Genomic DNA, 25,046 nt, shown 5'->3' with positions numbered 1-25,046 from the left:
AGCACTTCCCACTCTCTCTGTGCGAGATTACAGCAAGCATAGGTAGGGGGAGGTGCTGATGAAGCAGGGGAGACAGTGTAACAGCCTGTGAAGCTGAAACATGGAGGAACTCTGGTAACGCACCAAGGAACCCTTATGGCTCATTAGCACAATTTTAAAAGTAGATTTTTAGAAGGATTTTGAAGATACCACAGTCCCGGTGCTTGGATCTATGAGTAAATGTCCCTGGTTTATCAGGATGGATTCTGATGGCAGATGAGAACAGGAAGAAGTCCCCAAAGTCAAGTTTCAAGCCGTTTCCATGCAGATTTTGGGCAAAACACCCCAAAATCTGAGCAAAATAGTACAAGCAGACTCCAAGGTTGATACCTGGTTTTGTGCAGCAGGTTAGGAGCCATCACTGTGACACCAGAGCTCTGACCTCCTGGACCTCTCCCAGAGGATAGAGCGGGTGGGGATTTACCAGGGTGCCCCTAACTTCTAGGACTCCGCCTCCTTCTTCCTCAAAATATTGAGGACCCAGGGGTCAGATCCCCTTAAACAACAAGATCTACTATATCCGAATTATTATAAAAACACTTCTCATCACCTCTTCCCAAAATGTGCACACACTCTGCTTGCTGTCAGTGAGGCTGAAAACCTGCACAGACCTGATACACTGCTCAGCTATGGGTTTGATAACATCCGGTCTAACAAATCCCTGTATAACCTGCATAGACTGACACACTGTAACAAATAACCAGCGACAGAGAAAACCACGTGCCGCTCATGCATTCAAACTGGAGCAAACCCTCAGCTGTGATACGTAGGATTAAGTCTATTGCATTTGAGAATCTGGATGTCCTATTCGCTGACAGCAAGCAGAGATGTGGAGAATTGTCAGTATTATCACTATAACACGCCTGGACCCTGTGTCTGTGGAGAACTACAAGTCCCAGCATTCCCTGTGGTCAGTGGGTTGTATTGGGATGCTGGGATTTGTAGTTCTCCAGCAGCTACTGCCTGTGTTTATCAGTATGGAATATGTGGAGCCTATGGACGGTATACAAGACAATCTATAGTAATATCATACCGTATAACACACAATATGCACATCCAGCAGCCAGCCAGGGGCTCGCCCGCATATACTCCATGGAATACGGTAATATACAACAAGGTGACAGACGCCGGGGCTCCCACCACTCACCTCTCGCCCTCCTCTCCCCCTCAATATGGAGATGTCACCTCCTGCTGCACCTCAACGACCCCCCACTTTCCCAGTGCAACCAGCTGACCGTTTCTATGGCGATGAGGATCCTGCTTTACGACAGATGTCGCAATCGGCAGCAGATGGGTTAGGTATGATCCGCAGTCACATGCTCTTACTTCCGGCCTGTTCTGTTTACAAAGGGAACAATAAAGTTTTGACTACAAAGTTAAAAAAAAATATCCGGAAATGTTTGGCTTGATTCCGTTGACTTTATCTATTGGCTAGAATCAGGTCGCAAGAAATGACGTCACATCTTAGCGCGAAACAGCCGGCGCCATCTTGTTTAGTGGCAGAAGATGATTACATATTATATACTATAATAAAACAGTTTCCTGTTTAACATATTCTCTTCTGCTGTCAGATGATGGATTCTGATGGTAGATTTCCTTTAATGAGGCAGCTAAGCCTCCCAACTCAACTTTCCAACCCCTTTCTCTGCAGATTATGGGCAAAACACCCCAAAATCTGAACACAAAAGTAGAAACAGTTGATACCAGCTTTAATATATTCTCTTCTGATGTCAGATATGTCGGGGGAGATTTATCAGAAGTGTCTGAGGTAAAACTGTTCCAGTTGCCAGTGGAAACCAATCAAAGATCAGCTGTAATTTTATAAACAGCTGTGGAAAAATGAAAGCGGAGCTCTGATTGGTTGTCATGAGCAATTAAAACAGTTCTGCTCTCTCACATCTGAGGAATCTCCCCCATCATGTCTGTACTAGAAAGTAAAGTGGCATTAACCCCTGAGGCCAAGCACTTTCTTTAAACAAATTTTCATATTTTTTTTTTACTTTTATCATGGCGGAGCCAAGTAAGCGGTTGTTTTTTATTGGACAGGTTGCGTTCTTGAATGGAACCATTTTTGGGGAACACACAACAAATCATCAAATATCTATTAACCTTCTCTGAGAAGAGAGGAGTAAAAAAAAACAATGAAATTTTTTCTAGTTTTTAATGTTTTAAATGTTGCCACATTAACTTTGTTTTCCAGAGGCTGCCACAAATACTGCGGTAGCATGAAGCGGTCACATCATCAGGAAAGCTCAGGTACCACTGTGTTACAAAACAATTATGTTTCTAACAAATTAACATTTATTAGAAATAGTTTTCATGAGGAGAATAAAAAAAAGTGTTGACGTTTTCAGTTTCAGGGGTTGTTTTTTTCACTTAAAAATAATTTATTTTATGTTACTTTTAAGGTTTTTTTTTAGCTGTATAATATATTTTTTTAAGTCTCCCAACGGGGCATCATAGTGTGACCATCATTAACGAATTCCTGTTGGGTATTAGATGTCCTTTCTTGCATCTCCTTACTTAAAGACACCTGACTTACAGAAGACCCCAAGTTACAGACGGACCCCTCTGCCCCCTGTGACCTCTCTGGATGTTACTATAGTCCCAGACAGCAATGATCAGCTGTAAAGTGTCTGCAATGAAGCTTTATTGATAATCCTTGGTCACAGAGCAAAAATTTTGAAAATCCAATTGTCAATGGGGCAAAATTTAAAATATGATAAAATATACAGTTCTGACTTACATACAAATTCAACTTAAGAACAAACCTATGGAACCTATCTTGTACATAACCCAGGGACTTCCTGTATCACTCATTCCAATTCTTCCAGTTTCTTCAGAATGTATCTTTTTAGTTCATGTGTGTGCGGTACATTTTTGTATCCTCCATTCCATTATCTACCATGTCAGACAGTAATTTCTTCAACCGGCTATCAAGGTGCAATTTTTTTTTTCTTGTGACATCAGGAACGGCAGACACATCACTGCTTTGTTGACACTTCTAGAAAAATGGTAGAAAATTCAACAAAACCAAAAAAAAAAAAAAAAACACCGTCTCTGGATCTTCTCTTATTAACTATATGGACAGAAAAATGGAACTGATTGTGCATGCACAAGTGCAGTATCAGTGGCTTATCTGCAGTGATCATTGCACCAGTGATCGGCCACAGTGGGCACTGGAGCCTCACAACTCGACCTGGATTATAAGAGGATGGAACTAGGACTGAGTTCTGCCCTCACATTTGCTTTTCTGCTCAGAATCTCTATGGCATTTGTGTCCCGTTGGTCTGTGAAGGAGCCTTCGCTCCGTCCTTGGCGTTACGTGACCATGTGTAGAGGCGATAGACGCACAGACATGCCGAGTTCCAGCTAAACCTTTATTGTACGACGGAATTCTATGGTTTGGTTTCAGAAACATGCAATGTTATGAAAAATAAAACTGCAATGGGTAAAAGCAAATGACATAAAGAGGTAACACACGTTCTTCATAGGTCACAGGCAGCTTCATGACAAGGTTTGGACATTAGTGACGTCACAGCGTTGATCAGGAAGCACAGAACTTGCTTTGGACTTTCACATTAAATAGGATAATTGTAGGAATGAGCAAAGGAGATCAAAATGTAACATCTAAAATAACCAGCAGGGGGCGACATAGTAGTTGCCTACTGTAGGATAGAGGATGAATGGGAGACATAAAAATCAGATTAATATGGTCGATAGCAAACAGACTGCAATACCATTCCGGCTAAGAGGCTTTAGTAATCAGATTTTCTAAAAAGTAATCATTTTGGTGATGAAATTTAAAATTTACATAGAAAATTGTCTCATGGGACAATCAATGCCAGCTCAACTTTTTGGGAAACTGATGGTCTGACAATTTTCTTATACTGTATTTTAGATCCGTCTCAAATCTGGCTGTAGACATAAGACAGAGGTAAAAGCATCAGCTGATCATTTATCTCATTTAAATTATGGACTAAGCTAAATGTGCATATAGTTCCAAGGAGAAAATGGAGAGAAGGGCCTCTCATCACAGTTGATGCTGCTTATCTTGGACTGTTAAGTATCGATCAGTTCAGAAAGATCAACAGCAACGTCAAGGCTGCCATCTTTCAGAAACAGTGCCACATCAGTTCTCAGGTTATGTGTGGTATTGCAATCAATCAATTTACCGGTAGTTAAGCTGAGCTGCAATACAAGACACAACCTAAGGACAGGTGTGGCGCTGTTTTTGTAAAGATACAGCTATGCTTGGATGCTGGTAAAGAAAATGCAGATACAGGTATAATATCACAGCAATCCATAATGTAATGACTGGATAGTGTCACTTATCTACAGATGTAGCGGAGCTAAATTTATCATATCTATTACTGCATTGCGACATCAGAGATATTGTAGCGCGTTTACCTGCAGTTCTGTGTATGGTCTTGATCATACAACTGCATGCAATGAGGTCTGTTGGATACCGCGATGTTAGTCCTTCAACAGATCCAACACAGGAGTGTGGCCACTGATATAAACAGAGCTTAAAGTATATATATATATATATATTACTAGACCCAGGCACCGTGACTGTGTTATCTTCTTATATTTGTTATTCATGGCCTGCTTCCTTCTAAAATCAATTATTCTAATAAGCCAGAAAGGCTCGGGGGAGGGCGTTACCAGAGCTCCTCCATGCTGCAGCTTAACAAACTGTTACACTGTCTCCATCTCCCCTTTGCTTCCTCAGCACTTGTCCCCACCGTTTGCCTGATGTTATCTCACACAGCAGGAAGGGAAAGTGCTCCTGCACAATGTAAAAGCCTTTGAAGCCATAACACAGAGAGACTATATTAACACCCACAGAACCATTCTGCTTCATTAGCATAATTTTACATGTTGATGTTAGAAGGAAGGAGGCTGTGGATAACAAATATAAGAAGATTCCCACAGTCACGGCGCCTGGATCTACGAGTAAGTGTCACTGGTTTATCATGACGGATTCTGATGGTGGTTTTCCAACTTCAATGATTGGATGATCTATCCATAGGATATGAGATTGGTGGATGTCATCATCAGTGGGTGTGGTGTCGCTTTGTTGGAGCGCCAATCTGATCCTGTGAATGGAAGCTGTAAAACTGCAGATTATACTCTGTGATGTCACCAAATCTCAGCTCTGCTACATCTGCAGTGAGATGCTACATTACACATTACCGTGGTGGGAGCATGGAGGTCCCAGATAATGATGTAACCATAGTAACGTGCGATAAATAATGATGGATCTTGCAGTGGAATCAGAACGTACAACTTTTTACTGGCTGATACACAGAGAACCGGGAATTAACAGATACGTGAAATACTAACACAGATGGAGGATGAGATTCCAAATCATGGAGGATTCTGGAAATGTCCTGATAAAAGCAGCAGCAGGTAGGTCGGTCGATCGGTGGGTGGTCTTTTCCCAAACACGAGATGGCGAATCCCTCTACCAGGGGATAGGGAGTCTCCAAGGGGTTAAGGTTTACAGCGCTGGACGAATCGCGGGTATAGACAGACGTCCCGGATGTGGTGCCTATTGAGGATCCAGGTGAGGAATCTCTCCAGGCCCAAACCATAACCGCCATGAGGGCACGTGCCGAACTTACGCTGCGAAGCAAGAAGAGACATTTGTTTTATGCTCACAACATAGTCCTCAGCGCAGAACACATTTACCGGAGCCCAACAACTCGCATTGTAATCACGTAGCATTCATACTGATAAAACCAATTGCCAATCAGGCTCCCTGCACACCAGGAGGAAACGAAGACGCGAGCGTCTCAAAACGCTTTGCAACAAGCTGAAGAGATTTTTTGTCAGAATTGTCAACATGTGTTAACAGTTGTGTTTTGTAAACAGCAAATGTTAACAGCTAATCTCTCTCTAGCTATTGCGTTTTGAAATGCATGCATTAAACTAAACGCCATGTGTGACTGCACCCTGCGTTCTTGGCATGTTAACATGCACGCGTTTTTTTGCATGTTTACCATGCGTTTGACTGGTTTGAATCCTGTATTAACAGTTTCACAGCTGCACAACCTGGCCCTTTTTCGTTTTTTTGCGTTTTCATTTTTCACTCCCCCCTTCAAAAATCCACAACTTTTTTATTTTCCATGTACAGAGCTGTGTGACGGCTTGTTTTCTGTGTAACAAATTGCACTTCATAGAGATGGTATTGAATATTCCATGCCGTGTACTGGGAAGCGGGAAAAAAAAATGTCAAATACAGCGGAATTGGTGAAAAAACTAGATTTACACCGTTTTCTTGTGGGCTTGGATTTTACGGCTTTCACTGTGCGCCCCAAATGACATTTTCCGTTACGGGGTTGGTTAAACGCTGGGAATATTATATGTTTATAGATCGGACATTTTGGGCCGCAGTGAGACTGAACAGGTTTATGATTTTTACAGTTTATTTATATCAGTTCTAGGGCAAGGAGGGGGATTTGAATTTTTATGTTTGTTTTTTTATTTATTCTTTAAAAAATTTTTTTTTTTTTTGAGGTTGTCTGATTGATTCTACCATTTACTACCATAGAACAGTAAGGCATTATATGGGGATTTTCCACATGGATTTTCAGGTCTTTATGTGACCCAAGGCTGTCATAGCAATAGATGGCCACTCCCCGATGAGGTCACAGGAAGCAAAATCTTAGCCAACATGGCGGCACCCACGCACCAATGGTGGGTGTTACGGGTGGGCGAGTGCTGCAAACACCTACCGGCTATGGAGAGGGCTCAGTCCTTGAGCCCTCTCCAATCACCCACAGCCGACCCGTGACTTTAAACTTCCACAAATTAAGGCTGCGTTCACACAGCCGTATGGGGGACATTTATACAGCCTATATACGCCCCCCCCCCAATAGACAGCAATGGGCGCACGGCGCCCTACGGGAGTGGTACAGTGCAGCACACATGCGGCACCGTACCCCATGTTTCTCTAAGGAGAGAGGTGGGGGTGGAGCAGCTGTGCTATGGTACGGCGGTGTGAATGTAGCCTAAGAAAAACAGATTCAAACCAGCCAAACGCATGGTAAACATGCAAAAACACATGCGTTTTCAGTTCACCAAGAGCACCACGCATGACAGAGCCCTCAGGGTGCTTTTACATTGTGGCGTTTTGGTTGCGTCAGGACGCAAGCGTTTTCAGATGTAACAATGCATTTGGCTACTTTGAAAGCGTTTTTCTTCATTGCTTTAAGTGTGAAAATTTTTACACAGTTGTTTACACTTCCAGCAATGAAGAAAAACACTTTCCAAGTAGCCAAACATTTGAAAACACATGCATCCGGTGCAGTTTTGTTGCTAAAGCAGAACAGCTATAAGAAAAGCCCCTTAATGTTTCAATCATCCCTTTAATACAAGCTCCTATAAAGCAGCCTAGTCTGTGTACAGGGCAATGGTGGAGAATATGAGCTCAGCAGGTAAGTGATGGCTCATCTAGGACTTACCTGATCTGTATACCAGTAGTAGGGGGTTGGGTCGATCCCTTCTCTCTTGTATCCCTCCAGAAGTTCCTCGCTGTCCCAGATACGCATTGAGCCTCCGACAATCTCACCAACATTAGGCATGAGCACGTCCACCTGGCACATGGGGCAGAAAATTAATGTTTACTGGGATGTCACATGGAGATCTGTGCTGTACTCGGATCTTGTGATCTGTTTATGTAGTTATAAGCGAAATATATGGACCCTACACATCCTGAACTTTGTTATAACTTAGTGAGTCGCAAATTGTCTTACGATCATTCTAATGTTTCAGGGTTTGATAGTGGATAAATGAAGCCAAACCAAGGAAGTTGGGTTCGTAGCTGTAAACTCACAGACTCAGTGAGACGCTTATCCTCGGCACAGCGCTGCATGTAGAATGACTTGATCTCAGCTGGGAAGCGGCACAGCAAGATTGGCTCATTGATGGCGTCAGTCATTTGCCTCTCAGGGGCTTCTGGGATATCCTGAAAGCCATGAAATGACAGAAACGATGCATGAGAAAAACCATTAGAACCATAGTCCACATCTGATGTTTACATGCACATTGTACGGAAACAATGAAACCCCAAACAACAACCATGGACCCCAATGTTTCTTTGATCCGTCACCAGTTGTTCTTCCATAGACCAACCTATACCGGGAACAACCAACAAGTCCCATCCACTGAATCACAATTTGTCCATTACCCTCTCTGATCCCTCCGCTTGCACATTTTTTCCAACACATTAATCACAAGAATTAACCCTTCAGCTCCTGCACAATATATTGTACTCACTTAAACCTATCATGGATGATCAGTAAATCTGAGCGTTCAGATATAAGAGACCTCTGGTGCAAAAAAGGTAAAACTGCAGCCACCAATATTGAACCTTTGTAGTTTATCTACTCTGTTCTATATCTAGATAGCTTGATGTACATGGATAGAATACAGACGACCCCTACACTGACCCCTCTGCCCCCTGTGACCTCTGGTGACCTCTCTGGATGTTACTATAGTCCCAGACTGCAATGATCAGCTGTACGGTGTCTGTAATGAAGATTTAGTGATAATCGTTGTTCCTATTACGGCAAAAAATTATGAAACTCCGCTTGTTACTGCGGCAAAAAAATTTTTTTACTCGATCTACAATTATAAAATATACTGTATCGACTTACATACAAATTCAACTTAAGAACAAACCTATGGACCCTATCTTGTCTGTAGCCCGGGGACTGCCTGTGTATATAACATGGGATTTATCTTTCCTCCACAGAATATAAACGTCATCACTTTTTACCTCCCCAAACTCGTAATACGTTCCATCGTCCTTCTTCACATCATGTTCCTTCAGCCAGGTAATGGCCTCCGAGTAGTTCATTCTCTTAAAGGGGCGTTTGGGTGGTTTGAATTCCTACAGGGAAACAAATTATAATGTATATGCTACCAACATGTACCATAGCACAGTACACAATTCACTTATAAGTCTGTGTCCTCTTTGGATCTCACAATGTACAATCTCAGACTGTAAGCTCTTGTGAGCAGGATCCTCACTCCTTTGGTTTCATATGTTATTAGTCTGCAATGTCCTATTTTGTTTGTATATTCACAGTGTGACTTGTACAACGCCACAGAATATGATGGCGCTATTAAAATCAAAATGTATTTTTATTATTACGTGACTGTTTTCTATGGTCTGTAACAGACCTCTCCCCATCCTACATCTCAGTCAGAAAAACACATATTACTGGTTTACCATTCTATTATATGCCATGCATTGTGGATTTCTTATTTATAGAAGTATTCCAGGATTTTGATACTGATGGCTTCTCTTCTGGATAAGTGACTGAAGCTGTGGGTCCTGATTTAGCAGCCATCATCTAGCTACAAAATGATGGGGGCCTCTCCGCTCACTGTATATGGCTATTTTCAAGTCTTCCTATAGACAGTGAATATTGTGGCTTATCCTGCAGCTCCATCAATTAGGAGGAAAGGGACCCAAGGTTCTTGTGATTGGTGGGGTCTGGTCCCCCGGGGTAAACTTGGACCAATCCATTTAACATCAAAGCAAGGAGGTCTTATAATAATCAGCAAATATCACCAGAAAGCTCCATCCAGTGTGTAGTGGCCTTTCCTGATGACTGCAGCTCGTCTCCAATTCACATGAACCAATGATGAGCTGCAGTAACCTGGCGGGGTGTCACCTGGTCATTGAGAACAGATGATGGGTGCTGGTACTAGTTCTCAAACCGTATTAAATCGGATATTGAGCACTTATATCCCATAGGCAATACATATCTAATGCTAGAACTGCTAAAAGGCAATATACAATCAAAATCCCTCATGATAAACTAGGGACACTTACTCATAGATCTGTGGTAATATTCTTATATTTGTTACCTATGGCCTGCTTCCTTCTAAAAAAAACACCTTTAAAATCAGGCGAATTAGCATAAAGGGTCCCTGGGAGTGTTATCAGAGCCCCACCATGCTGCAGCTTCACAGGCTGTTACAGTGTCTCCCCTTCTCCATCACCACCACCTCTCCCTCTGCCTGATGTAATCTCACACAGTGGGACAGGGGAGAGGAGAGTGCTCCTGTACAGTGTAACCACCTGTGAAGCTACAGCACAGAGGGGCTTTGGAAAGGTCCCCCACCAGAGTTCTTCAGACTCATTAGCATAATTATAAAAGTTGATTTTAGAAGGGAGGAGGCTATGGATAACAAATATAAGAAGATTATCACAGTCACGCTGCCTGGATCTATGAGTAATGTCCCTGGTTTATCAGGATGGTAGATTTCCTTTAAGACGACTCCCTATGGAGTAACAAAAGAATGCAGGACGTACCGGGTGCAGCTCCGTCACCAGCTGTGCCACCGGAGACTTCAGTACACGGTCCACCACGTCACATACCAGATCCTCCAGGCGGTTCAGCAAATCATCAAAGGTCATGAAGGGACATTCAGCCTCTATGTGAGTGTATCTAAGAGACAGGAGCACAAGGAGTCAGGGTCACATCTGAGCACTTTATACTTTACTTCTACAGGATGGGGGTTAATTTATTAGGATTCACTACAACTAATATTTTGCACATCTTATGTGGCACATGTAAACTAGAGCTCCACCGCTGCACCTTCCACCAATATCCCAGGGCACTATAAACTAAATGAACGTATAGGTCTTTGCTATACAATTTCCTTACTCTGCTAAGTGTCGCCGGGTCCTTGACTGCTCGGCTCGATAAGACTGAGCAATGCAGAATGTGTCTCCCAGTGCGGGAATACAAGTCTCCAGATAGAGCTGGGAGGACTGGGTTAGGAAGGCCTCGTCTCCGAAATAATCCAGCTTGAACAGCGTGGAGCCGCCTTCTACTTGTGTCTGTACCAGGGTTGGAGGCGTCACCTGGACACAGAGGAAGTTATTAGAATAAGATGGAAAAATCCAAGTCAATAAAATCCAATAAAAAAAAATATATAATCTTTCAATTAATGTTGTATAAATCCCCAGTCCAGTATATGTACATGAGCAGCATCACTATATCGGGCCATATATGACCTGTATCCTGAATTATTTAGCAGTTTTCCCCCATTTGTAATTCATGTATCTCTCAGAGCTGGTGGATGGAGACTGCCATGATGTCTCCCACAGAGAAGAATCAGCAGGATCATATAGGACATTATAGAGCACAGATCTGTACTGATGGGATATGGAGCGAGATTCTTTTGTCTTTCTGTTTCTCTCCTCCTCCATAGACCCATTTAGTTTAGTTTTAATCTTCAGGCTTACCTCATAGTAGCCTCTGTCGAAGAAGTGGTTGCGGAAGCAGTTGATGACGGTGGAGCGAACCTTGAAGATCTTGGACATGTTCTCTCCTCTGATCATCATGTGACGGTTGTTGAGCTGAACATCCACATCAGATTCTTCATTGATTAAGTTGTCGGCACCCCCGGCCGGGGCCAAGCCCACCAATTCCCAGTAGTCACAGGACAACTCGTGTCCACCAGGGGCCTGCAAGATTAAAAGGGGTTACACAATGAATCAATTTCACTCTAAAAATCCTTTACTCAAATAATTTACCTAACCCCCTCCGGCAGCTTTTCAGACTCAGCTATATACTGTCCCGTACTACCATAGCTCTGCTCCTACCCTGACAAGCAGGACAAGGGCGGTGCGGAGCTGAAGCAAACAGCACAAGACCACCCACTTGACAATTTAGCTGTCATCGGGGAGGATGAGAACGGAGATCCTTCCCTCCACAAACCCAAGGCATTATTTAAAGGAACTCTTCAGTCAAAGCTAATTCACTGGATAATACCTGGTGCACGGCCTGAAAGGAGAAGCTGGACTCATTTTCATTGAATTCCTTAGCTTGGAGTCCTGCTCCTCCATTACGGTCCTGCACAAGGTAGAATATAATGAATCAGCTGTGACTGAAGTGTTCCTTTACGACTATTATGCAGCACTAAGGTCAGGAGCAGAACTTTGAAGTCCGGTTCCCATAATTTCTATGACATCATTGTTTTATTAACCAGTCCTTAACCCTTTCAGGACCTGGCCCTTTTTTGTTTTTTCATTTTCATTTTTTACTCCCCATGATCAAAAATCCATAACTTTTTTATTTTTCCATGTACAGAGCTGTGTGACGGCTTATTTTCTGCGTAACAAATTGCACTTCATAGAGATGGTATTGAATATTCCATGCCGTGTACTAGGAAGCGGGAAAAAAATTCCAAATGCAGTGAAATTGGTAAAAAACCGCATTTGTGCCGCCTTCTTGTGGGCTTGGATCTTACGGATTTCACTGTGCGCCCCAAATGACATGTCTACTTTATTCTTTGGGTCGGTACGATTACGGGGATACCAAATTTGTATAGGTTTTATAATGTTTTCATACATTTAAAAAAATTAAAACCTCCTGTACAAAAAATTTTTTGGGGATTTTGCCATCTTCTGGCGCTAATAACTTTTTTATACTTTGGTGTACTGAGCTGTGGGTGGTGTCATTTTTTGCGGATTTTGATGACGTTTACAATGTTATCAATTTTAGGACTGTACGACCTTGTGATCACTTTTTATAGAATTTTTTAATTTTTTTAAATGACAAAAAAAGTGCTATTTTCGAATTTGGGCGCGATTTTCCGTTACGGGATTAAACGCAGTGAAAAACCGTTATCATATTTTGATAGATCGGGCATTTTCGGACGCGGCGATACCTAATGTGTTTATGATTTTTACTGTTTATTTATATTTATATCAGTTCTAGGGAAAGGGGGGTGATTTGAGTTTTTAGGGTTTTTTATTATAATTTTTTTTTTTTTAACTTTTTTTTATTTTTATTTTTAGTACTTTTCAGACTCCCTAGGGTACTTTAACCCTAGGGGGTCTGCACGATCCTATCATATACTGCCATACTACAGTATGGCAGTATATGGGGATTTTACTCCTCATACATTACAATGTGCTGATAGCACATTGTAATGCATGGGTTAACCAGAAGTAGCCTCAGGTCTTCGCGAGACCCGAGGTTACCATGGCGACGGATCGCCGCTCCCCGATGACGTCACGGGGAGCGGCGATCCCCGAAAAGATGGCGGCGCCCACGCGCCGCCATGCTTTTGAAGCCGCCGGCAGCATTGCTAGCACCGATCGCGGGTGTTACCGGTAAGCCTTTGCTGCAATATGCAGCAAAGACTTACCGGCTATGGAGAGGGCTCAGCGCGTGAGCCCTCTCCATGCACCCACGGCCGACCCGTGACGTGCTATTACGTCACGGGTCGTGAAAGGGTTAAAAAGGATTGTCCCAAGCTGACTGCTGGGATGCGCATCAATCATGGTAACGGGACGCCAGTGGTCTTGAATCCTGTTATCTAAGATTGATGGAGCTGAAGGTTCATCATGTGCCCTGGCCCTCCATTCAATGTCCCTATGAGTGCCAGAGCTGAGCATAGCGCTCCGATATCTCCAACCACTCCCATAGAATAGAATTGTGCAGGACACATGCTCATCCTACAGCTCTGTGTAAAAAGGGACCTCTGTTCTCCAGATCGTGGGGGTCCCAGTAGTCAGACTCTCACTGATCAACTTGTTATCCCCTATCCTGGGAATAGGAGATAAGTTATAAACTCGGAACAACCCCATTAAGTGTTCTTAAGATTAGTTATTTGTGATGTTATATCTCGTGAATAAAACCAATGATAATTTTATCAAATCTTTACCTGTTTTCCTTCTGGCACGAGGTTCAGGGTCCCGTACACGGCCACTGTGCTTTCTGTAGAGAGGACCAGCCCATTGTAACACTGACACTGTGATATAAGAGAGAAGGGGAACAATGTGTTCTGTCAATACTCAACATCGTAGATACCGACAAACCAGAGAACCCCTGCTCCGAGCTCATGAGTGGGGTGCGCAGTGGTCAGACCTCAACAATAAATCCATACATCACAGTCCTGCTGCTACCAACAACATACACAAAGGTCTGTTTAGACATCTCTCCAAGGACATTACCCAACATTGCTGACACATTCCCTTTAATCCATGCTCCATCACTGCCCAAGGTAAAATTCAAGGGATCAGGAGAAAATGACCACCACTGCAGTGGGATAAGTCAGCGCCTCCTGGGAGCAGGGGAAATCAATATATAGAACTGCAAATAGAGGAACATCAGCATCTTGTAGGCACAGAGCGTCTGCAAGGAGTCAACTTAAAGTATCAGACATTACTGCACCATTTACTAAACTTTAAAGGCTTTTACTGTATATTTTGATCACCAGCGACCGGAGCTATGAATCGGAGCGGTCCATTCCTTATTCCCATCACTCACCAGTTTATCGCTGAGGACGCACTGAAGGTATCCGGTCCCATCTCTTAGGACTATAAACATCAAGGTTTTCCCTGAAACGCACAAACACACATGATCAGTACAACACATATATAAGAGACCAATCTGCAAGTGATTAATTCTATGCTAGCGCCCCCACAGGAGAAATTGAGTATCATTCAGTTGCCCGTAAATCAATATGCTGATTGTGTCATATATGGACGTATTTGGTTCTCCAGCCTTCGGCATATACACTGAACATATCCATAGAGATATACTGGCAGATGGAGGAATTCCTTTTAGCTGCAAACTATATACATGGGATCCTGCAACTTTTCCTGCTGCAGAGTGATGTACGCACTAAGCGGAGACCATTAGAGGCTATGGGGGATGAATAGAACTGTATGGCATACAACCCCGGCCTCACTCTCTATTATAAAGACAGTTAAAGGGGTTTGCCACTTTAACCTTTTGGAAAGTGTGGGGGACAGACAGAGGGTCATATGATCTATAACTGTCCATGACCAATCTCCCTGTCAGGACCTTCAGTTTGCAATCATAAATACTATCAAAAGGTCCTAGAAGGTAGATTACGCATAGCCAGAGATCACATGACCCTCTATCTCCTAACATTTTATGGACAGGAATGTCTGGCTGATAAGGCAAAAGACATTTCTGAACAAGGAAATTTACAATTCCAGAAAGTGGAGCAGAACTTCGAAATTATCCAACATCCTGCCCACACAAATTACAGAAATCTTGAAGTACAGTGGCCGATCTCTTTAAGTCACCTAGGGGAAATCCAGAATGTCTGCAGCATATACAGTGGGGTACATCATAGCCCAGTGATGGCGAACCTTTTAGCGGCCGAGTGCCCAAACTGCAACCCAAAACCCAACTTATTTATTGTGAGGTGCCAACCAAAAATTAAAGCAGTTATTTATTGCTCCCTGCTCAACAACTTCCAATCATATTGGCCTCCTGAGGACAGCAGCACAGTAGAAAGATGGAAAATTTTCATCATTTTAGCTTTTTAGAGTCCCTCTGTACAAAGAGAATTGTGGGGTCAGCAGAAGGTCCTCCAAAAATAATTTGACCCTGTCTCCTCATTCTCCCTCTTCCTACAGTCCCAAGTAGCAAAGTCAATATCAAAATATGACTGAAAGCAGCATCTTTTAAGTGGCTTGGAATTGCCGGAAGATTCTTTGAGTTCTGTCTGGTGCTGGGGCGATGGCCCGGGTGCCCACAGAAAGGGCTCTGAGTGCCGCCTCTGGCACCATGGGTTCGGCACCACTATCATAGCCCATCTTTGTAAGGGCACCTCAGGAATCCTCCCAACATATCCTTACAATGGAGAGCAATAACAAGCTATGTACCTATACTTCTAGGTCCTATGGTCAATAACCTACACAACGGTTGAGAGCTATTTTGCGCCAACATATAATAAAACCACGCCCCTCCAGCTCTGGCCACCTGGGATAAAATTGCGCTATTTCCGCAGCATTTTCCTGCCGGACGCCGTCCGCTTCACTGCCAGCTGCACCCCTCCTTGATGAGGAGGTCGCATGGAGGGAAAAATAATCGCAATGTCTGGCAGTTCACGTGCATGCAAGTCAGAAAACTGTCATACAAACCCTGGTCAATGTGCGCTAGTCACTCCAGGAAATCCCTGTATATTTGCAGCAGAAGACAAACAATACGGGATAATTATTCCTTACCTTGCCTGCGCAGCCTGTGGACCCAGCCGTACACTCGGACTCTCTGCCCGCGGTGCGCTTCCAGATCCCGAATTTTTGCCTGAGGCAGCAAAACAAAAGTAAATATAAACTATGTGATACAAGTCATTAGAGAATCATCACTTTACACATCTGTAAATACTAGAAGAAGAATCGCCACGTGCTGATGATAAGGAAATCAAATGTAAGGCACCGACTGACGGGCAAGTGGCTGGGGCCATGGGAGCCTCATGACGCACACGTTTGGCTTCTTCTAATTTAAAAAAAGAATGTTTCAGATCATTAACTCAATGGTAGACAAGTATCTGATCTATAACCAAATCTGGGCTAACCATAAAAATACTAAAAAATTACTTCTGCGATCTCAGAGGTCATTTCCAAAATTCCTTGTAATACATAAAACCTTCATCACTTTACAACAGGAGGCACCGATTATACTGCACAGAGTTGACTTTCTCCCGTAGCGCCAACATACTCCACAGCGCTGTACAGAGTTCAAAAGATTGTGGAAAGACAAGATGACACTTACGGTGACAGGTTCAGGGAGGTTGGGGTCATTCTGGATGGTGATTTTTTTGGCTTCTTCCAGATTCTTTTCCCGTCTGAGGTTGTCCTCGGCCTGGAGAAAGAGGAACACAACAGAGAATGTGAGCACGGACCCAAAGCTTGAGTAAAGGTCAGCACATTGCAAGGGTAATGGGACCTAGAGGATTCTTACTAATCCTAAAAATAAAAAAGGGTCACAGCAGTGCTTTGCAACAAAGCTTGAAGGTGCAGGGAGATCCCAGCGCTGCTAGCCTTTCATTTCCAGGATTAAAGGAAATCCCAGATGCCAGACCCCAATTGGTCATAATGTGATGACATGTCCTAGCCTTATACACGCAATTTACAAGAATGCCCCTATCAGCGCTCTCATCGACTCTCATGAAACCATCAGTTTCTTATCAGTGCTGGGAAAACCTCATATTTAGCCTATTTAACTTCGTTTGATATCAATGATCTTCAAACGCTAATCTGATCGCTGTCCAGACCGTACGCCTCCTCAGTGGCCACTACTGGAGAGACGTAGTATGTAACGTTATAGGAAGTCCATCCTGAGAATGTGACCCCTTCACTATGGACAATTGGTTAATACATCCCTAATTTATTACATCAGGGTCTTTGAGAAGTACCACAACCCGTTCCTTCTCACCTCCTTCTTTTCCTTGGCCTGATTCTTCATTTGTTCCCGGGTCCAGAGTTTCTTAACGTTCTTCAGCTGGGTCTTTGAGATCACATCCCATCTCTGCAGGGAGATATAAGAGTAATAGGTCAGAGTATGTCCAATGTATGAGCCTTCATCTGAAGTCACCAAACGCATCCAGCAGCAGATCTTCACTTATTTTCACAGGGGGGGCATTTACATTACCATACTGTAAGCAATGCACATTTATATCAGTCTGTTGCTGTGTACCATGCTACCCCAAACCTGGTGATGAATCCCCTCCCTATGCATCCTGTACAGCCTCATCTCCACTCATATAATCATATACCTGCACAGGTCACTGCCCTCCACAAGATCAACCCCCTCCTCCACTGCTGCTTCATCTGTTCCTTCATCTTATAGGTCATGAATAGGTGTGTACAAGTCTTCCCATGGTTAAAGAGCCAGCAGTAACATGGACTAAAGATGCCAGGAGTATGTGTGTAGCTGTAGAGCCGCACTGCACATCTCATAGCAGCCGTATGCCATGGTCATGGTCATCATAGACAATGCCTTGCACAAGATCAGAGGGTTCTCTCCTGAAGTGCTCTGTGCTGCTGGGATCTCCAGTATACGTCGTGTATACATGCCCCATTACATGTAGCACTGTCTACCATATTATCTGCTAAATATGTAGAACTAAATGCAAATATCAGACCTCATTCTCCTTCTGCGAGTCCACATAGAAGACTGGAAACGGCTCCTTGCCCACTGTCAGCATCGCCTGAAATTCAAAAAGACAGCATGAGAGGTTATGTAGGATCTGACTACATAAGAAAGATTTGTAGTCTGTTACCATGGAGACACATGAAGTTGCTTCATATTTATTCATTTAATTTAATAGATATATTGATGCATTAACTTTATAAAAGAAAATCTGATTACTACAGGATGGAGCAACAGGACCCTTGGTAAATCTGCTTCTCCATCCATTACTATGAGAGTGTGCACAGCGCTCAGGTATCTCTGGCCTCTCACATACAGTAAATGGAGCAGCAGGACACATGCTTGATCTGCTGCTCCACCAATTAGTGATAACATGACCACCAAGACAGTGAGGATCCAGATCACAATGTTATCCCCGATAATTAAAAGTTAGTACAAACTATAAGTAAAAAAAATTGTATTCATATACTTAAGGATTTGTATTCTATTATTATTATTATTATTATGTGATGTAAACCATTACCTTTAAGACAGTTTTAAATGGTTTTTCCTTGCTTCCATCTCCAGTGGCATCATCTCCTTCTTTGTCAGAAATGTACATCTCTTCTAAGGGAGAAAATCAATACCTGTGTTACTACTAAATGCTGCAAGTATGTACACAGTGACTACTCCAGCAGAATAGTGAGTGCAGCTCTGGGGTATAATACAGGATGTAACTCAGGATCAGTACAGGATAAGTAATGTCATGTATGTACACAGTGACTGCACCAGCAGCAGAATAGTGAGTGCAGTTCTGGGGTATAATACAGGATGTAACTCAGGATCAGTACAGGATAAGTAATGCCATGTATGTACACAGTGACTGCACCAGCAGCAGAATAGTGAGTGCATCTCTGGGGTATAATACAGGATGTAACTCATGATCAGTACAGGATAAGTAATGTCATGTATGTACACAGTGACTGCACCAGCAGCAGAATAGTGAGTGCATCTCTGGGGTATAATACAGGATGTAACTCAGGATCAGTGCAGGATAAGTAATGTCATGTATGTACACAGTGACTGCACCAGCAGCAGAATAGTGAGTGCAGCTCTGGAGTATAATACAGGATGTAACTCAGGATCAGTACAGGATAAGTAATGTCATGTATGTACACAGTGACTGCACCAGCAGCAGAATAGTGAGTGCATCTCTGGGGTATAATACAGGATGTAACTCAGGATCAGTACAGGATAAGTAATGTCATGTATGTACACAGTGACTGCACCAGCAGCAGAATAGTGAGTGCAGCTCTGGGGTATAATACAGGATGTAACTCAGGATCAGTACAGGATACGTAATGTCATGTATGTAGACAGTGACTGCACCAGCAGCAGAATAGTGAGTGCAGCTCTGGAGTATAATACAGGATGTAACTCAGGATCAGTACAGGATAAGTAATGTCATGTATGTACACAGTGACTGCACCAGCAGAATAGTGAGTGCAGCTCTAGGGTATAATACAGGATGTAACTCAGGATCAGTACAGGATAAGTAATGTCATGTATGTACACAGTGACTGCACCAGCAGCAGAATAGTGAGTGCAGCTCTGGGGTATAATACAGGATGTAACTCAGGATCAGTACAGGATAAGTAATGTCATGTATGTACACAGTGACTGCACCAGCAGCAGAATAGTGAGTGCAGCTCTGGAGTATAATACAGGATGTAACTCAGGATCAGTACAGGATAAGTAATGTCATGTATGTACACAGTGACTGCACCAGCAGCAGAATAGTGAGTGCAGCTCTGGTGTATAATACAAGATGTAACTCAGGATCAGTACAGGATAAGTAATGTCATGTATGTACACAGTGACTGCACCAGCAGCAGAATAGTGAGTGCAGCTCTGGAGTATAATACAGGATGTAACTCAGGATCAGTACAGGATAAGTAATGTCATGTATGTACACAGTGACTGCACCAGCAGCAGAATAGTGAGTGCAGCTCTGGAGTATAATACAGAGGTTATAGAGTTGTTGGTCCTGTAATCCAGAATGAGAGATAATGTGAACTACCACAGATTACAAGTAGAAGCCCCGACTAGTGAAATGCAGGTTCTCTCCTTGTTACCTTCCCACTAACTTTGTATCCAACATCCAAATATCTGATCACTGATGGTCTGATCCAAGCAATCATGAGGACAGAGGTGCACAGGTCCCCGTGTACAGGAGTTGTGGTCTCTTCTATGGTAACTGCAGGAAATTGCTGACCCATAGAAGTGAATAGAGAAAAGCAGTGAAGCTTCTGTGCACTGGAGGCTTCAGCAATTAGAGAGTTACATATGAGGTTACAGTTATCTGTGTGAAGTCCCTTGAAGTTTAACATAATTTCCGCCTCCCAGAATATTTCATAATCGATTTCCTATTGGGGCCTCCCTTAGAGATCTCACCTTCCTGTACATTTGGCGGCCGTCACTAATAAAAGGGGAAGCCGCGCATCTCTAATCACGGCTTTGTTTGTTCGCTTTCACCTTCATATAATATGGCAGACGGCCCAAAACCGAGAGGAGGAAGAAGAGAGATGATCTGCAGAGGCGTCACCACCACGGGGAGATCATCTGCAGAGGCGTTACCGCCACGGGTAGATCATCTGCAGAGGCGTTACCGCCACGGGTAGATCATCTGCAGAGGCGTTACCGCCACGGGTAGATCATCTGCAGAGGCGTTACCGCCACGGGTAGATCATCTGCAGAGGCGTTACCGCCACGGGTAGATCATCTGCAGAGGCGCTACTGGCAGGGGAAAATCATCTGCAGAGGCGCTACTGGCAGGGGAAGATCATCTGCAGAGGCGTTACTGCCATGGGTAGATCATCTGCAGAGGCGTTACTGCCATGGGTAGATCATCTGCAGAGGCGCTACTGCCATGGGTAGATCATCTGCAGAGGCGCTACTGCCATGGGTAGATCATCTGCAGAGGCGCTACTGCCATGGGTAGATCATCTGCAGAGGCGCTACTGCCATGGGTAGATCATCTGCAGAGGCGCTACTGCCATGGGTAGATCATCTGCAGAGGCGCTACTGCCATGGGTAGATCATCTGCAGAGGCGCTACTGCCATGGGTAGATCATCTGCAGAGGCGTTACTGCCATGGGTAGATCATCTGCAGAGGCGCTACTGCAATGGGTAGATCATCTGCAGAGGCGCTACTGCCATGGGTAGATCATCTGCAGAGGCGTTACTGCCATGGGTAGATCATCTGCAGAGGCGTTACTGCCATGGGTAGATCATCTGCAGAGGCGCTACTGCCATGGGTAGATCATCTGCAGAGGCGCTACTGCCATGGGTAGATCATCTGCAGAGGCGCTACTGCCATGGGTAGATCATCTGCAGAGGCGTTACTGCCATGGGTAGATCATCTGCAGAGGCGTTACTGCCATGGGTAGATCATCTGCAGAGGCGCTACTGCCATGGGTAGATCATCTGCAGAGGCGCTACTGCCATGGGTAGATCATCTGCAGAGGCGCTACTGCCATGGGTAGATCATCTGCAGAGGCGCTACTGCCATGGGTAGATCATCTGCAGAGGCGTTACTGCCATGGGTAGGGGTTGGAGGAATACAGAAACTAACTGATGGAACAGAATATAAATCATGCGTCCTGAAGCTCAGTGACATAAATTACTGAGCACAGCGCTGGGGTATCTCTACCAGGCTCCTGTAGACAGTGAATGCATGTGCTGGATATACTGGAGCGCTGTGCTCAGCAATTTCCAACATTTCCTTATTCAATCAGTGAGAATAACCCCCCCCCCCCCCCAGCAGTGAGAACATCAGCAATCAGATTCTGATCTCCTATTCACAGGGCAGTCAATTTGTACAACCCCGTCCGAACCCCTTTAACTGTAAGTTTTCTCATCCTGGACAATCCCTTTAAATTTTTCAAACTTATTCTATGTGAACTGTAGTAGAAACCTAGAAACGGTCTGCACTGGCTGATAACAGAGAGCATTGCACTGCATCCTCCATCAGCCAATGACGAGAATGAGGCCGTCCCTAGAGTAGTGGTGTCAGCGAGAACAGAGTGACCCCTAATAGACGAGATAACACTGCAGGGTCCCAATAGGTCAACCCTTCATTTCCTATGAGCAGCAAACCCTCAGCTTGCAGTCAGTGAATAGAACTGAAGTCACAAACCTTCCCTCCACTACTTCACAGCTGAGGGTTTGCTACAATGGTATCCAATCGCCTGGAAATTGTACAAACAGGGTGAACATTTCCAGTCACAGACAGCAAGCAGAGATACTGAGACAGATGATGGCTAGGGGCAGGTGTAGACACCATAGTGATGACCCTTTAATAGCCATTGCAGTGACAGGATCCCTTTAAGGGGGCATAGGTGTAAGGAGGTGACAGGGTCAGAGGTTATCACGTCTGTGGGGAGATGCAGCAGCACATGGCAGGAAGGCAGCTGGACATGAAGGGGTTAAAGACCACCCCCACCCATTACAGTGACAGCCCGCCCCTCATATGCCTCTATATACCCCCATACAGAACTAGGTATCGCTGTGACGCCGCTCCGCAATGTCTCACCTATCCGCAGCTGCTCGGTGCCTCCAGTGATCTCCTCCATGTCTCACACACTGTCAGCCGGTTGCATCAGGCTTCCACTATCCCAGTGCGCATGCGCGATCATAGACGCACCCTACTGACTCAGTCTAGCCGCTCTATCCGAGTACAGCAAACTCTATCATACTTTACTTCCGGTACAACACCGGATGTGAAATAATCGTCGCTTTTACCAATATCCCCCGCCATTTTATTGGATGTCTCAGACCAGACTATTGTCAGTTTTTATGGAATTAGCTGATTCTGCTGTTATAACTACTGAAAAAGTCATCCTACAGTATGTATTATTACTGGAGAGTGTTCACACCTGATGGAAACATTACTGCTTCCATTAATTTCAGTCAATAATAGCCACAACTGTCAAACCTTCTTGGCCATTGTAAGTCACTGTTCACACGTCCAGTCTGGATGGCATTTCAAAACGCAATCCAGATGGGGCAGGGAAGGGCTGTTTATTATGTTGCATGTAGCAAATGTAACATTGAAGCGATTTTATACCATCATAGATGTCACCTGGTTAGTATTCTACGGGCGTGGAGATTTTTTTTTACGCTTAGCCAGTATTTGTATGCGTTTGTAGCTCCCTTATTTGTGATTTGTTACGATGGCCGCCCTCGAAAACTGCCGACCCTCAGTGACCGGGTAGTAAAAGCACACAGGAAGAGATACTCTAAGCGAAATGTAGCAGATATTCGCATAAACAAAAGTTTACTAATATTCTTAGTAACACATTTATCATGTGTTTTTTACGAATGTCTCGTATAGTGCTTGTTTTTCACAACAGTCTTGATGTCCCTCCTTGCATCGACGCAGCATGAGCATCATTTTTCTGGCATAAAATATTGTTGCTCCTTCAGAAAATGTAACAAATAAAGGCTCTTTTTTTGCTAATTTTTCTGCTCCAAAAAGGGCATAATCCATAAGAAAGGTTACGACTCCACGCCTACCAACTGTTCTGGATTCAGCAGGACAGTCCCAGATTTTGGGCTCTGTCCCCTGTGGCGAGATATACGTCCTGCGATAGAGTTGGATATAGTGATGATGCAGAGGGCTGTCCGCTCTCTGTACAATCACTGTGCCTCCGCTGCTGCTGTGACAGGCTCAATTATATGACGTCAAGCGGCACACAGGAGTAGAAGAGGAGAACATCTGCTCGGGTCAATGAAGAGAGGTGAGTATCTGGTGATTATTATTTTTATTTTTTTATTATTATTAAGAGCAATAAGAAAAGGATGTGGTGAGGGGGCCACAGTATCAGGGGGAGCAACAGGGGGATGGGAAGCAGCTATGGGGGAGCAATATGAGGTGGAGCTGCTGGGAGGCACAATATCAGGGAGACCTGCTGGGGGAACAATATCAGGGGAAACTAAGCACCACAAATTTAGAGGAGATGTTGGGGGACACAATACGAGGGGGAATTACTGGGGCCGACAATATGGAAGGGAATTGCTGGAGGGGAACAACATGAGGGGTTGGGGCACAATTTCAGGGGAGATGCTAAGGGGGCACAATATAAAGGGGAACTTCTAAGGGGACACAATATCAGAAAAGCGAGAATAGGAGGGGTCATGTAAACTTTTTTAAGTAGAACAATTTGTCCAGCCACTGGTTCTTGCCAAGCTATACAAATGTGTGCAAAACGAGGTCCTTGTAATAAAGGGGAAATCCGCATTGCTGGTCAATTTTAGACGGTCCACATAGTTTCAAACATTGGGGCTTATTTACTAAGGGTGAAGACACACATGGCGTTTTTGGGCCGTTTTTACTAAGTGCGTTTTCAGATCGTTAAAAACGCATGCGTTAAAAAACGCATCCGTTTTTTAAAAACGCATGTGGTTTTTTCCGTTTTTCATTGCGCAATTTCGGAAAAACTGACAAAAACTGATGCGTTTTTAAAAAACGCATGCGTTTTTTAACGCATGCGTTTTTAACGATCTGAAAACGCACTTAGTAAAAACGGCCCAAAAACGCCATGTGTGTCTTCATCCTAAGGGTTGCAGATTGCACTTTCTTCGGACTGTTCATGGTTTTCGGGGATTACACGGCTTTGACAGGTATGGAACAGGTGTCTGCGCTGGGATTGTGTCACAAGTGATCGGATTGTGGCACAGCTGCGCTGCTTACATGCGACAGAAATGGGGGGGGGTCTCGTCGGATTATCAGACTGATTCGGACTGAGCACAGGATATAAGATTCAAATTGTGTCGCCAGATCAAGCACTTACATGCACCAGGAAGAGGAAGGTGAACTCCGGCGGACCTGAGCGGGGAAGCGACACATGCAGGATATCGGGCGCACGATCTTAGTGAATCGCGGCAGATGTGCATTACACATGGACAATGCACTTTCTTGAACTCCAAGGGACCATGTAAGTAAATGTGACCCATTGGGACAGATTTACTTACACAGTCCATTCGCGATCAAGCAGCGCGTTTTCTGCGGTGGAT

General features: G+C 44.0%; 2 protein-coding genes across 5 annotated transcripts in view; both read right to left on the bottom strand.

Annotated features, from left to right (window-relative positions):
* Nucleotides 1-1,375, bottom strand: part of WDR7 (WD repeat domain 7) — a 243,334-nt gene extending 241,959 nt beyond the window's left edge. For all 4 annotated transcript variants that reach the window (XM_072133732.1, XM_072133739.1, XM_072133747.1 and 1 more), the window contains exon 1: nt 1,187-1,375. The gene's annotated coding sequence lies outside the window, so the exon portion shown is untranslated. The remainder of the gene's footprint in view (nt 1-1,186) is intronic.
* A 2,025-nt stretch (nt 1,376-3,400) lies between these two features.
* NARS1 (asparaginyl-tRNA synthetase 1) lies at nt 3,401-22,711 on the bottom strand. The gene is made up of 15 exons (XM_072133721.1): nt 22,564-22,711; nt 18,514-18,596; nt 17,983-18,048; nt 17,274-17,366; nt 16,611-16,700; nt 16,064-16,142; nt 14,349-14,419; nt 13,744-13,830; nt 11,315-11,536; nt 10,731-10,930; nt 10,376-10,511; nt 8,828-8,941; nt 7,883-8,014; nt 7,512-7,643; nt 3,401-5,670 (listed from the first exon to the last, which is right to left on the bottom strand). The coding sequence occupies exons 1-15, from the start codon at nt 22,601-22,603 to the stop codon at nt 5,539-5,541; spliced, it is 1,677 nt and encodes a 558-aa protein (XP_071989822.1). The 5' UTR covers nt 22,604-22,711; the 3' UTR covers nt 3,401-5,538.
* Nucleotides 22,712-25,046: the final 2,335 nt, after the last annotated feature.

Source organism: Engystomops pustulosus, chromosome 1 (assembly GCF_040894005.1).
Source record: "Engystomops pustulosus chromosome 1, aEngPut4.maternal, whole genome shotgun sequence".
In the NCBI taxonomy this organism is placed as follows: Eukaryota; Metazoa; Chordata; class Amphibia; order Anura; family Leptodactylidae; genus Engystomops; species Engystomops pustulosus.
Note: the sequence above shows the minus strand (reverse complement) of the source record. Positions and strands in the feature narration are given on the sequence as shown.